The sequence below is a fragment of the Pinus tabuliformis genome, chromosome 4_1 (assembly GCF_031772625.1).
Source record: "Pinus tabuliformis cultivar Carrire ecotype Pingquan chromosome 4_1, CPIR1, whole genome shotgun sequence".
In the NCBI taxonomy this organism is placed as follows: domain Eukaryota; kingdom Viridiplantae; phylum Streptophyta; class Pinopsida; order Pinales; family Pinaceae; genus Pinus; species Pinus tabuliformis.
The window spans coordinates 515347569-515363721 of NC_142303.1; the positions used below are offsets into that span (position 1 = coordinate 515347569).

Sequence of the window (16153 nt, forward strand, 5' to 3'; positions counted from 1 at the left end):
TTCTTTCTAATTTCCATTACTAATTTGGATTTATTGGTTTTAGATTTATTGGATAGGTTCATCTTACACGTGTAGAGTTTAGATTTTGATGCCAATCTAGCGAATCAGTAGTCGACAAAGCTCTTAGCGTCCATATTCAGAAGAAAGACTTGAATGAAAAGATTCTGGCCCACATTGGACCAGTCTGACAGTAAAGTAAACCTCAGGAAAACCTTTACATAATACTAAAAAACTCGTGTACATCAACAACTTTTATGTGATAATGCCATTAATTTTATTGCAATGATGTGGGAAGATGCTATTGATTGTGAACATACTATTTTTATGGAGGAGTGTCTCCACTTTTATCCATTTGTGTCCACTTTTATGTATTTGTGCCACACCATAGCAGCAAGACGGTGAGCAAAGATGCCATTGATGGAGAATTCTTGACATTTTCTGTCATCGATCAAACTTGCGCAGGAATCGGGCATTAAAAATTTGGAGGGGCTTGGCTTTTAGATCTTCAACTAAATCCTTCGAAGCATAAAACAATCACAAATTAAAAAATAAAAATAAAACATCCATTGATATCTCCTGGCCACTCATTCTGCCTTTCACTTTTCATTCTAGCAATTGTTCAATTTAGTCATATGCATGTGAATACAGCATAGAAGGGCATCGCGCCATTATTACTGTCAATGAGGTGCCAAATCTCTTTTTCTTTTCTCGGTACGACGGGTCCGATCGAAGTCCTGTAAAGTCTCGTCAAATCATTCCATGGAATCTCGATTGGTCCCTGTCTGGTCACATTCTACATTCCTCTTCGGGGAAGATCAGAATCAATCAGTGCTAAACTAGAAGACCACTTGTCTGATTTATGAACAATAATAGCATTGACATGCCAATATTCTGATTATGTTCGGACCAGTTCGAAACAGGTCAATGAGCAATGTATCGTCGGACAAAACTGATGTCGTTGCCCCAAGTTAACGAGCATCTTGTGTAGTCAGTAGCCCAAAGGCAGTTTACTCGTACATTAAACTATTGAAATTGTCTACTACGCTGGACATATAGACCTACCAAATCTTTATATATAGTGCAATTGCTGCGACCAAGAAGCATAGGAAATCCAAAAGAAGTTTCAGAAATCGTTTTCTGAAAGAAATACAGACAGGTTTTGCTGTTTACAGTCCTTAGCCCATTGAGGTAAGGGTGCTTTTTCATGAAGTGAGTAACTATGTTTGAATTTCAGAATTTCAGTTTCTGTGTATTATATGTTTTTCCTATCTCACAGAAGCAAACGGTTGTTCCAGGTGCTTCATCATTTTTAAACCCATCAAACAAGGGTAGTTCAGCCTGAGATAGCAACAAAATGGCAGAGGGGAGCCGACGCGTGGAATCAATTGATTCGACTGATTGGCAACCATCGACTTTACCAGCACTGAAAATCGACCAGGCACGTGGTTCGGATCAGCTTTCGATCCGAATCATGACTTCCAAGCGTTCTACAGCTCTTACCTCAAGGCTGTATGAGGTACTGGAAGAGGAGGGTCTGGACGTTCTCCATTCTCACAGATCCTCCACTAAAGACAAAGTTCTTCATAGTATCCAAGTGAAGGTAATATTAATGGCAGATTCCTTCCTCCAGTCCTTTTCGTATTGTGTTAATCTTTCTCATGCTTTGTTCACATAGTGAATCAATTTAGGATCAGTGTTAATGGGAAAGTCTCCTTTGTCTTTTGGAATGTAAATAAGGTTATTTTGTGTTTTAGTTGTTGATGTAAATGTATTGTATTTTTAATTATTTTGTTGAGTTTGTTTGGTTTTTCTAGTGGTCAGTGTTTTTTATGTTTGAAGTGTGGTTTGAGAAATTGCTATTTACGGGAGTTTTAAAAGTCAGCCCTTAGCTAAATGGATTTTAGCATGTTTTCTCCAATGGCACTGACTCACTCAACAGCCTTCATGAGTTTTGATCTTGGGTACTCTTGCGGACTAAACCCATCCTCTAGAAATTATTGTAATAAGACTGATGACTATTTGTTCTTCTATTAGTGTTAGTTTTTCCAGTATCAATAAGTAAATGTAAGGCTTTTTCATTATTTTTATTTTGTTTTGCCATTAATATTATCTTTTCTGGCTCATTTATGGTCAATTAAATCAATTAATTTAGATTCAACTTTCCTTGGAAGTAGTCTTTGTACCATTAATTTAGATTCAGCTTTTTTTGGAAGTTAGTCTTTGTTTTTTTAAATGATGTGATTTTAGTGATTATTGGTTTTTTAATTATTTCATTTACCAATAGGTTTTTGGGTTGCTTACAGAATTGTATAGTTTGTTTTATTATTTATATTTCTTTTCCATGATGGTTGGGTTTTCCATTAGTTTTAGTTTTTTGATAATTTAGAATTATCATAATCATGATCTTTGTTTCGGAGATTTTCACCATGTGGGAAGATTATGTTCAATTTTTCACGTTCACAATTTTTCAGTGGACACACCACCCATGTTAGGGACCAAAAGAAGTAATACAACTAGATGCAAAAATAAGGAAAAGATGAAGTTTAGAATAAAAAATCAAGCCAAACTTTATAATTAGAAAACAAAAGTGAAATATGAAATCAAAAGACTAAAAAATAGAAGTAAATGATAATTAATAACATAAGATCTACATAAATAAATTAATAAATAAATAGAAGATATAGATGAAAAGTAAAACAAAAAATAGGTCAATAATTAATGATTAATGAATAAATTATAAAAAAGTTAATAAATTAAAAATCTAAATTAAGTAGAAAAAATAAATAATTGAAATGAGTGATCAAACCAAAAAACTAAAAAGTAAGAATTTTAGATAATAATAAATTAAAATATATTAGAAATAAAATTGAAAATAAGTAAAATTTTATTAGCACAAAGTGTTTAGTGTTAGGGGGAGGAGTCATGCTAAAATCCAAATAGTTTATGGTTATTCGTTGATAATTTTGATGGTTTAGATTTTGGGCAAGGGTTTCTCAAGCCGTAAGTCAAATTTAGATAAACAAAAATAACTTAACAAACAAACAAAAAAATAAATACATTAATGAATATATTAAAAGAAAAATTAAACATAAAAAATAAAAAAAATTTAAATAAAAATAATAATTAATTAATAGATCCATAATTAGAAAAATGGAAAATAATAAAGATGGGTAACCCACTTAATTTATGTCAAAGAAGTGGTTTTTGTTCTTTTAAGAATATGTAATTTAGTGAATCTTTGTTTTTTTTAATGAGTTTATTTGCTAATATAATTAGGTTTTTGGGTTTAGGACATAATTGTATAGTTTATTTTGCAATTTATATTCATTATTCATTTTTTTTAATGAGTTCATTTGCTAATATAATTAGGTTTTTGGGTTTAGGACATAATTGCATAGTTTAGTTTGCAATTTATATTCATTATTCATTGTTCCAGGATGGTTGGGAAATAGGTTAGGGAAAAATATGATCAATGTTTTACCTAACTAATTTCACATAGATATTATTTCTCCAGGTCATCCGGTATCGATTCAAATTTAAGGTTTTATGGTTAAAATATACTGGTTTACTCTGATTCATGTACCAAGAATGCCCATCTATCTTTTTATTTATATAATTGATTGTGCTATTAACATTCATTCTTTGCTGAATCCAATGAAGAAATACGAAGTGTCGGTATTATATATTTTCCAATCCCTTTTTGAACAGCCTACCACAGTCTACAGACAATAAAGTTGAGCTAATCTAGAATTCTCTGTAATTTTTTTCTGTGTTGTGTGGTTTTTGATATGATTTACCGTTTTTACAGGTTCTAGCGCCAAGTACGCTGGATATAGACGACCTGAAACGCAGGCTCAACACTTGGGCTGCCAATTCAGAAGATTAGAAACAGAAGAAGTTTTGAATCTTGAATAGCAATGGCATGACGTCCATTATCAACAATATAATCCTTTTTATCAGTTACGACCGCACCATACTCTCACTATCTACGACGTTTTCTCTTCTCTTCGATTCTTAAAGGCTAGGTTAGAGTTGTCAAAAACGTTTGAGTGCGTGATAGAAGTTAATGATCCGGGAACGTCTCTTCATGTATTTAGCGCAGATGCTTCTCAAGTGCCGGATTAAATAAACTCAAGATTTATAAAGAAGTTAGTAGAATATATATCTAATGATGCTATACATTTTAGACACTATAATGCCACGAATACATCTTTTGACCTACAATTATGCTATACAATTATGCCAATTACGCTATACAATTATGTTCTAAAATTGATAAATACGATGTTTTAATAATTAAATGGCTTTCCTCGTGAGATACCTGGAGAATGTACACATGTTCATGCAATACATGCTATGTTTCTATGTGGAGAACAACCTAGTACATATAGGCTTTCACACAATGAGGTGGTTTGAACCACTCCCTGAATATTAGGATCTAAGATTTAAAGTTAGAGTCTCAATCCTATCATCACTATAACTTAGCTTTCTCTATTATCTCCAACACTCCCCTTTAATGGAGAAAGGGTACTAAACAATAACACATGCATGTTGGTCTAGTCTCAGCTAGGCGCTTACAATTAGACACATGAAAAAACTTGGTAACAGAGTTTTCATTTTTGTCTTCTTGCTTGAGAGTCCATGCTTGTTCATCTTGAGTCGAGGCTCCATCTTCACTTTCCTTGCCATGAGATAGTGATGTATCTTCGCCTTATTTCTTCTCCTATGAAAGAACATTTGAATTCTTGTTCTCGTCCTTCTCAGAATTATGGCAGGCTGGATAGGAGAATTTTCCTTCTTACTATTTCTGATGTAAACTATCTGAACATCAATAATGACGTGTTCACCATTCATTAATGCAACTTCTTTGTTAACTTCAGAAAGACATGGTGTTTCCAGCCATGCTTCAAGAAACTTCAATTTTGTTGTTGTTTCTAGCCTCCCAATATCTGCACAAAAGACAATGTTATATTTATAAAGAGGACAACATTTACTTTCATCTTCCTTCTCCTTCATGAGAGTTTCCATTTCACCATCTCTCCCTACTTTATCCCTCTCTACTGTCACATTTATGCTTTCATCCTCTTCACTCACTTCTATAGGCATCTTCTGCATTTGATCTATTTGTGAAGATAGGCCTTTCTTCTCACCAAACATTGATTCATCAATAAGATGTTCTTCAATCATCAAATTGATATACCCATCATGAGGTATATAAATCTCATCAAACTTGATTTCTGCATCAGGAAAACTTTCAGGTTCTACAATAATGGATGTGTTTTCATCATCACAAATTTCAGTTACACACACACATTCATCACCCATCATTGAATCTTCAGTTTAACAATCAAATATGGGATCATTACAATTTAAATTCTCATCAATTTTGTTTTCTTCTGCCACATCTTTGCAATCAGCTTCATCTGACTCATCCCATTGATCTTCAACACATTGTTCCTCTTCACATCCTTCCCGAAAAAAACTCATGAGTTTTCAGTCTCATGTTGTTTCACAACATATAGAATCTCTTAATAATAATGGTCATTAATAAAACCACTATGCCTTATGAAAAAGATGCCATCAGGATCAAATATGTCCAAAAGTGTAGCCATATTGAAAACCGTCCAGCTTATCTCACTTTGATATTTCTTTTCAACTCCACACAGTCCTATAACGAGCTCCAACAACTCTGTTACCTTGCGGGTGGAAAGCTTCTCCCTTTGGTAGCTCTTCAACTATACAACCTTGTAGACTGTTGCTTATGTGCCACGCAGGTCTTAGTGCCCTCGGCTGTGGTGACGAGCAACTAAACAACCTCTCACAAGCTCGAAACGTGATCAGTATGTAATTTTGATGCACATATTTCTGAAAGTGGGTTTAAATCAACAAAAAATAATTTCTCATTTTCTATGGCATATAACAATTTACAACAAAATTTACCAAATTGTTTTTCAGATCCCAATTGACTTTTCAAATCTCCACAACAACAAAAAAGAAATACACATGTTTAAATCATCTTGGCAATGATATTGCTCTAACTGTAAGGCAAAGACCACAACACATGGAAAATGAAGCTTTAGAAAGGAAATCCTCTTTCAACGGGGTTGCTGCTTCAAACCAAGCATCTTAGGGGATTCTGATATCCAAGCCACCGCCACAAACTCAAGATGCCACTATTGCTCTGATCTTTGGTGCTTTGATCTCATGGATTGAAACTCACATAGGTGGGCCTCCGGCTCGACCTCCACACCACAGCTTGGCTGCGTCTACACCGATCTCAACAGCCACCCTGAGCACACACCCTCAGCCCCTTCGTTCCAAATCCATGCTTCCTTTACAGAAGATCAGTTTTGATGCTCACCACACCAAATCCACTACTCCCAAGTCAATAGACCTTGCCCATTATTCACAGCAGCGATCTCCTGGATTAAAAAAACGCAGCACGATCATTGTAGCTTTGTTTATCGGATCCACGACTAGTTGTAGGAGTACACGGGATTCTTGTGATGATGCAGAAAATGAAAATAAGGGGAAGTTGGAAGAGACTCGTCGCAGCTACTCTTTTCAGCTTCTTGTGATGACGACAAAATTACTCTTCAGCTCCACATCGACGATGTCACATTCCTCAACTTAGCGTACAGGCCTCTCCTTCTTGTAGCTCTGATACCATGATAAAATACGATGTTCTAAAAATTCAATGGCTCTCCAAGTGAGATACCTGGAGAGTGTACACACACTCATGCAATACACGCTATGTTTCTATGTGGAGAACAACTTAGTACATGTAGGCTTTCACACAATGAGGTGGTTTGAACCACTCCTTGAATATTAGGATCTGAGATCTAAAGTTAGAGTCTCAATCCTATCATCACTATAACAACTTTCTAGGATTAGCTTTGTCCATTATCTCCAACAAAAATTATAGTACAACATGTACCTTGACATTGGTTTTCAGACATAGGTTTGATTCCCTCGAGAATTATTTTGAACAACAATTAGGAATTGCTTCTAGATGAAGGTCTTTGAAAATAAAGCATATAAACAATAGAAGAGGTTGAGTTATCTGCATATGGAAGATGACAAAGACCCAACAATGGTATAAGAATTAGTGAGGGGGGATTTTTTGATAATTTGATTAGACCTGCAAAAAGTGATTGAAAATGAAAAAAGGAAAAACTACGTTTTATGTTATTGCCAAAGTTGGTGATGACTAGCGTTGGCCTATCACCCAAGTTGTGTTCGTCGTGAAAATCGCTGAGTACTGCTATTCATTCCTAGTTGAGGTGCCTCATTCTGAAGTTAACAGGGACACTGGGAATGTCTCTAAAACATTAAATTATGTCTTCTTATTTGAAGAGGAAGAAAACTAGCCTTCATTGATGTTATTACATGATTACCTAGAGGAATATGCCTGCTTTTGTACTGACCCGTCTAGGGCTACTTCCAAGATCCAAGAAGATGGTGAAGGTTATAAAAGTGTGCTAGCAAGGGAAATTTCTACTGGCAGCCAAAATAAAAACTGTGAGTGGGATGAACTTTTTTAGCACCTCGTATTCGTCTCACCTTCGCAACCAGGTCGAAGCCCTTGCGATGTGAAAGTGTGTGGGGAGCTAAAGCAGCCAAGGAAGTGTGAGAAGTAGCCGACATCAAATTTTTGCCAGTATAGGAGTTGGAGGGCAAAGGTATATGTAACATTGTGTGGAAAAAATTCCGTATGGAGCTGTCAGCTTCTGAGGAGGAGCAATTCTCGCAACTTCGATGTAAAATTATGATTAGGATAATGAAAAAAAAGAGTGTTCATGAAGTCACTATAAGTGTGGGCTAAGGTAGACTAAGGTAGAGTAGACAATAACCCATTGTGATGAAATTTAAATAGACTTATATATTTGGGAAAATATTTGAACTTTGTATTTGGTGTATCTGGTTTATTATTCTATTGAGGAATTTGAATGGTAAGGAGTATATTATTGGTTGTACCTTATTGTGATGAAATTTAAATAGACTTATATATTTGGGCAGATAATTGAACTTTGTATCTGATGTATCTAGTTTATTATTCTAAGGAGGAATTTGAATTGTAAGGAGTGTATGATTGGTTGTACCTCACACTCTAAGGTTGATTTCTTAGGTGTGTTGTAACTCTTGTTGAGTAAGATAGATAGTTTTTATCCTTCTTAGGTAGAGAGAAGTGGCGATATCAAGTTGAAGAATTCACCACTAGGTAGATAAGAGGATGGTGGTTGTGTTAGTATCTAAGCTTCATGTCTAATCAAAGAACTTCAAATGTGAGGAATCTGAATGTAAGGGACAAATTTTCCAAGGGTTTAACATGACTGATTAACCATGTAATTGAGAATAATTCATGGAAAACTAGTGAATATAGCATGTGGTACCATGTAACTAGGTAGATGTATTTATTTTTCTATGGAAATCAATAATCAATTGTATGTAAGTAGAAGAGATAAAAGGAAGAATGTCGATTGTGAAGAAAACCCAAAAAAGATAACAAAAACTCAACAAAATACTTTTAAAGTTCTGCATATTAGAAAATATATATATATATATATGTCAAACATGTTAATTATCTCACCCCTAAGCATAGTCACACCACTTCCACTACATCCATAGCCTAAGTTATCACCGCTTCAACCTACTGAAGTTTGAAGAGTGAACTCCTTCTAGACTCATCGAAACTCAAGAAGCAAAAAGAATCTATGTAACCGACTTAGATTTTGTATAAATATAAGTGCTCAATAAAGTTGGAGATCCATGTTTGTACCCAGATCCATTTGTTTAATTTAAGAGTTGTAGTTGTGTTGTGTTTTTTGTTGTGTCCTCTCATAGTAAATTATGGTGGAATTAAGTAGAAGAGTACCCAAGCTATATTTGAACAACATTTTAAAATCAATGATTGGATTTACTGCTTTTTATGGAATATATAGAAATCTATAGTTCACATAATATATGTAATTTTATAAAATGTTTATATTTAAATTTTATATTTAAGGTAAAACAAATATACAATATTCATTCTTATTTACTCTATATTTCCTATTAATAACTAAATTTCATTGATAGTTAAAATCCATCATTAAGAAAAAATCTAATAACAATATTGTTAGGCCCCTATACTACTGGTGTAACCCCTTATTGTTATTAGTACAACCCCCTTATTATATTGATGTACCCATGTAGTGCCCATATTGTTACTATTGTGCCCCATAGAAGCCCACTATTGTTATTATTATGCCCTTATATTATTATTGTTATGTCGGCTGTGATTATATTATGACCCCTTAGACTCCTATATATAGAAAGGAGGTATTTTCATTTGTATCATCAAAGAATCATTCATTTGTGTAATGTAAAGGAGGTTGCCCCCTTGAAGAGGCTAGATTCTAAGGTGTTGATCTATCTTTTCTATCTTTTTGTGAGCTAGTTTCATAACAAATATTGTTAGGCATGTACACAATAAGAAATCAGAGTGAGATATCTATTATTAACCACAATAAGAGAAATAAATCTTTAAATTTGTTGTTAAAAAAATTATTTTAATTATTATATCGAATTACTCATAAGAATTGAGACAAAATATAGATGAGAATAAACTCAAAATAGAAGTGGAGCCAACACACCCTTCGCATTATTAAGTAACAATTAAATAGATTACATAGGAGACAAGTAGTAATAAATGATTGAAGTAAATTGAGCTTTAGCTAAACTCAAGCTGAATTAGAACCAAAAAAAAATTAAACTACGATGCTTGTTGTGACTCAAAAAGCATTGACATTAGTCTTGGGTTGGATTTATTTTTCTTTTCCTTTCCTTCCAGATCCTATATCTCTGAATTTCTTCAACTTTCTCTTTTTGTTGTGGGCTTGAAATTTCAGTTTCTTTATTTTCTAGTGTAATTCTTCCATTCTTTCAATATAGAAAATTATTTGAGGTTACCTATGCATATCTTCTACTTCTTCCAAGATCTGGTTGTATGTAGACTCTTGCCACATGCCATCTTCTATAGTGTGCTCTTCATCATCGATATTTTCATCATCAATTTGCTGCAACATAAGTCCATAGTAAAATTTTATCTCTTCAAGACTCCAATGCATAAAAATTTCATTAATTTTTTTATTTTCTACATCATCCACTCTATCTTCAACATTCATTATTGCAACTTCTATGTAGACTTCATCAAAAGATGGTGTTTGAAGCCATGGTTCAAGGAACTTTAATTTTTACTCAAATTTTGTTACTTCCTTTTTGCTGTTGCGAACATATGCAAACTCAAATCAATGTTAATTTTAAAACATTTGTAAAACCATATTGATTTTATTCTTTATGCTTGGTAATGAGAGTTTTCTCCTCTTTCTCCTCCTTTTCTGCCTCTCGCGCTCCATTAATTTCCACTACTATACAACCTCTGTTGCTACAAATAGGTTGCTTTTTAGTGAGCTTCTAGACAAGAGTGGGCTTCACTCAAAAAATAAAAACATAGCAATATGATGTTTATGTGGCAGAATGTGCAACCAACCATCACTAGCTAAATGTTATTCATCAGAGTTAACACTAACAATTTTAATTGTTGGATCCACCATTTCATTTATTGATTCAATGACAACTTCAATATCTTCAACGAGATTTATTGTTGGATTCACTAAATCATCATCCACTTGTGGTTGAACACAGTGGGATTCATAAGCATATAGTGCTCTTTCTTTGCCAATTCTGCAAATTTTTCACAATTAGCATTTTCATCCACTTTCAAGTGGGATTCACCAAACTCTTCATCTTTATGTAGACCTACTACTATAGATCCACCTTCCTTTTCATATTCAACTTGATTACTCCCCCTTACACTAAAATTCCTTTCAAGGATATTCCAAGCCTGTTTTTTGTCTTTACATATGCAATGAGGGGAAGAATTGTATCATCTACACATTCCTTTATACATTTTAATGCCAAGTCATTCTTTTTCCTTTTAGCTTCCAACTCTTTCAAATAGATCTCAAACAAATCTTGTTATTGCTTCGAATTTCTTAGCCTCTTCTATTTTCCTGTTTGTTGAGCAATGACTGGAAATGGATCAACAAGTAAATCGACTTGTAGACATAGTGAATTCTCTACTACCCAATTCCTATAAAACAAACTGGTCTAGAAATTCTTTTAGGAAATCTAGATTATAGACTAAACAAACACTGCGATCAACACTAACTCTGACAACAATGACCATGGATATAGATCACAGTGGTGGCTAGCATAGCTCCCTTTACGCAATAATAGAGGATAAAGAATCTCAATTGGATTCACTTTCAATACAATATTTATCCAAATCAATACAATCTTTATCCAAATAAGCATTAAGTGGAAGACTTTATCTTGTCCTCAAATAGAACAATGAGAAAATTTTGAAGTTTTCTCACAAAAACACACTTTAACAAACCCTTAAAAATACTTTTTATACCCATAAGAACATTGAACAACATCCCTGTTTCTTTTTTATAAGATTTTTTTTTTAATTTGAATGTCTTTGTTCATTTTATAAAAGAACTTCCAAACAAAGCCTTTGTTTCGAATAAATGAAGAACTTTCCAATATGGACATTGTTCCCTTTTTCTTAAATAATCCCTTTTAAAGTAATAACATTGCCCTTCATTCATCTAACACATTGAAAAGTTAACTCATTCAAATGCCTAAATAACTTATACACCACATGTCTTTTGATAATATTTAAGATGCAGATATCACTTTCCTGCTTTACCTTTGAATCTATGCAGTCGTTTCTAATTGGAGGCTGTAAATTTTTGTGCCCTTTCTTTAGTTTGAATCCATCACAACTCTTCATGTGGATAGGTTGTGATAGTCCATGAAATTTTCATGCGTGAAGTCTCCTATGATAATATCACACAATCTCCTCTTCTAGGCTATGATAATATCACACTTTCTTTGTCTTCTCAAGTGCGATGGTCGCACTTTGTTGTGTTTCTAGGTTGCGATGGTAAGCCCTCCACGTTTTTAAAAATAAATTCATGACTTTTCATCCCTTCACTTTCACTTCATTCTTCTCCTCAAGGTCTTATCCTCTGCCATTTTTGTGTGAACACAAATAATTTTCAAATGCTACTCTCAAGCATTCTTATACAACCTCATGCTCTCTAATTTCTAATTCTTCTGTAGCCTTACACAAAGTTGTGCTCCGATAGCATGACAAGAATTGAGAGGAAGAAAATAGTGACAAGAATAAACTCAAAACAGAAGTGGAGTGAACATATTCTTCGCATTACTCAATAACAATTAAATAGATTACAAAGGAAACAAGTAGTAATAAATGATTGAAGTAACCAAACTCAAGTTAACTATGACACCTAGAAGACAAGAAGTGGGGGTCTCCAACAATTAAAAAAAATATCAATATCTAACTATACAATATTTATTATAGAAATGTAATCAAGCTAAATCTATGTATGTATAAAGTGAGTCAAATTACATACCCAATTGTTTGATGATAATCATACATTAGCTAGTAACCATACATTGAGCACCAAGTTCATTAGATTGAAACAATATGTCAACATATCAATTAAATCATGTTGGTTGTAAAATATATCATTTCTATGTTGAAGCTTCCAACACATAAACTCAACCCCTCTTTAATCTTCACATATTCAATATTTATTTAAATTAACTAAACCATTTTATTAACACATTAGCTTGAAGATATACCAAATTCAAAATACTTCATTTCTTAAACAGCTTCATCATGGCACTTGACCAAATTCACCAATCATAAACTCAATATTGCAAACTTTACTAATCCAACTTGCACTTTTATATCTCCTTTTATCATTGTATTTAAATAATGGTAATAGTTTCATAATAACATAGTCCCTACCTCTTTTGATAGGTATTGGTATTTTTATACTTATTGGCATGTGCAAAACATTTGTACAGAATAGGAATATGTGTTGGAGAAGTGTGCGGAGGTATGGAAGTGGGGGAATAGTGGTTCTCCTATGCATAATCCTCTTCCACACTCCCTTTTAATCTGCTATGATGGATACTTGTGATATTAATCTATGCTCATTCAAATTTCAATGTCAAATAGTTCTATCAAATAAAGTGAAAATTAATGTTTTCCAATTTGTGTTGGATGAAAGTGTACAGAAGAAGTCTTTGATAGGGATAACGCGTGTGCAAGTATGAAAGATGATGTATAATGTTTCTCCTACACATATCACTCTTCCACACATGAGTCAAGTTACAAAACTAATTTTAAAATGTTGATTTAAGATTAGTTATAAAGTTATGAGATTTGTTTTAAAATTCCAATTTTTAGCATAGTGTGGAATAATAGAAAATTGAATTATGATCTATTTTAAAATAAAAAATAAATTATAGCAAAGTAGTATTTTATGGTGTGAATCCTTTTTTAAACATGTCAATTCTCCCAAATGGGAGATTTATTAAGTTTATGTGACAATTCACGAAAATGTTTCAACATAAAAGGGTAGTATGTTGTCGAAAGGGGAATGTATGTGGAGGTGTCTGATATGACAGATATTGGTGGCCTTAATAATTAAAATCTATAACCATTAAAATTTATGTGTCAAATTTCTATTTTGAATAACTTTAAGAATAAATTCTATTAAGCATTGAAATGATGTCCTGATTACACATCGATTCGATAAAATGAGAGATTGATTGAGTTTTTGTGGCGATTTGTCAAAACGTTTTCATCGAGTAGGACATTGTGTGAAGGAGAAAGATGTGCATAAGTGCAAAAGTGGGGGAATAGTGGTTCTCTTGTGCATGCTCCTCTTCCATTTATCCTTTGAATTTGTTACAATGGAACTGGAAGGATTAATCTCTAACCATGCAAATTTTTGTGTCGAATATCCTTGTCAAATAAAATGAAATTTAACGTTTTGCAATTTGTGTCAAATGGAAGTGTGCATAGGAAGTATCTAGTAGGGAGAACATGTGTACGAGTGTGGAATATGATGTATAATGGTTCTCTCACTCATATCGATTTTCTTCACATGATTCAAGTTACCAAAATAATTTTAAAATGTTGATTTAATATTAGATCTAAACTTATGAGATTAGTTTTAAAATGAAAATTTTTAATGGTTTTAATCCACTACAAAACATATTTTGCATAAACAGGATGCTATAGGTGTGTTTTCAAAACAAAAAAACTGCTACAAGTGTGATTTCATAGTAAACTATAGTAGGTGTGGTTTTGCAACTATAGGTGTGATTTCACAGGAAACAAACTGCTACAGGTTGATGTAGTAGATTACTTGATTTTGTAGCAGACTATTTCGAACATGAGAACCTTGTAGTTGTAACAAGATATTTTAAATATATAGTAATATCTCTCTAATGATCATGATTGAAGAATCGATATCATGTGAACTTTTGAAGAAAAATCCTATAACAGCTTGTCAATGTGTGAGACAATATGTCAAAAGAAAATACATAGTATGCTACTTCCCCTAATGTTAATAAAAAATTCAATGAAATACTAAGAAATATATGTAGATTTTAACCCTGTATAGAAATTACCTACAAACAAATTCTTAAAACAAAAAAATATATAATGGGGAGAACATAAAATAAATATACATAAAGGGTTTCCCCTAAATCCCAAAACTGGGACTATTAGATTGATTTTTGCATTATATTCATTTCAATGTTATAATACACATATATACATGCTGAAGAATTCATAAAATCAAATCCATTAACCCTGGATTATAACATAATCGTAGTTCCCTTGACCGGATCTACAAAATACCATGGAGATAAAACCATTGTGCCCAAAACCATATGCAAAACACATGCACAAAACCCTGGGTAGGTTTTCCTACCATCTTTGGTTCCACCCCCCATCCTCTAGGCTAGTTATGGAAAGAATATGAAACATACCAAACATTCTCCCATGATTTGGAATCATCCCTAGGTGACCTAAGGAAAATTAATGAAGGTATTACAAACTCATGTGCTGGTGGGTGTCTATGTTATTTTAAGCAACGAATCGATAAGATTGTGAAATACACAGGCAATTGGAAAGCAGTAAGAGAAACACAGCAAGTAGAATGAAAAAGCACAACAATTTAATAAGGAGTTCACCCAATCTTGCTAGGCTATGTCTCCTGGTCCAGCTTTCAGTGGTGGCCTTCTTTATTGTGTCTCTAAGCAAAGTTTTTGCAATGAGAAGCTCAATTTGAGTCTCCTGAAACAGATGATGCTTAGTAGTGTGGTTCTTGGATTCCCCAAGCCACTAGAGTACGCAAACTCCTCCTTACCAAGTCCCGACCTCAACTGGTCTTAATGGGATGAGTCCAATTTGGTACTCAGTTCCCAACATATATCCTCATAGGGATTGCTTGAACCTCTCAAGCCCTCTCAGTTCTGTCTGCTCGATTTTGCTTTAGTTCTGCAGGTCTGCTCAACTTCTACGTTCTCTACTTCTTGCTTCACTCTCTGTTCTGTCTCACTGTCTCCCCTCTACTCTTTATTTGTCCATGGCTTAAAGCCAATCCATCCCTTGACTGTTCGCTTCCTCTTCCGGCCCTTTGGATCACCTGGCTCTATTCGCTTGGAATTCCCTGCTTCCACATCATCGCCACTGTGTAATGTATCACAGCGAGGTGGCCACTTGTCCCCTCACGAACTGAGTGCCAGCTCATCCTCGAATGGTCGTTACCTTGGTTAATATATGAAATGATTCATCCACCAGCTCGACGGTCAAATCGGAGTTCAAATTTCATATGCCTTACCTTATTCTTCCGTCAATCCAATTTCCAATCGGGTGCTATCTTTGCCATTAGAACTGGAGCCTCCAGATCCTATGGCTATCGCTTTTATCACATGAGTGACTTGCTTGACTGTTAGCCCATGATGAGAGCAGTTTTTCTCTCTCATCCACCAGACATGCGTCATTCAATGTATGGAATTTCTTGGTCCTCTGACAAACCCACTTACCGCCTGAAATGCCTCCAATATTCTGCCAGTTTTGGAGTGCGTGACTCTCCTATCAGTTTCAGTGCTTTTCCCATGGTTTTTCGGTTTCCCTTGTGACCGAGCGCTCAGGGCTTTTCTTCTCGAGGGGTTTTTCCCAGCAATGTGCAATTAGTGATTTGCACTTATC

General features: G+C 34.0%; 1 protein-coding gene across 1 annotated transcript; it reads left to right on the forward strand.

The window, feature by feature from the left end:
- The first annotated feature begins 1094 nt into the window (after positions 1-1094).
- LOC149176833 (uncharacterized) lies at positions 1095-4190 on the forward strand. Its single transcript, XM_089423211.1, has 3 exons — positions 1095-1188; positions 1296-1600; positions 3809-4190. Exons 2-3 carry the CDS (start codon positions 1355-1357, stop codon positions 3884-3886), a joined length of 324 nt encoding a protein of 107 aa, XP_089279337.1. The 5' UTR covers positions 1095-1188; positions 1296-1354; the 3' UTR covers positions 3887-4190.
- The last annotated feature ends 11963 nt before the right edge of the window (positions 4191-16153 follow it).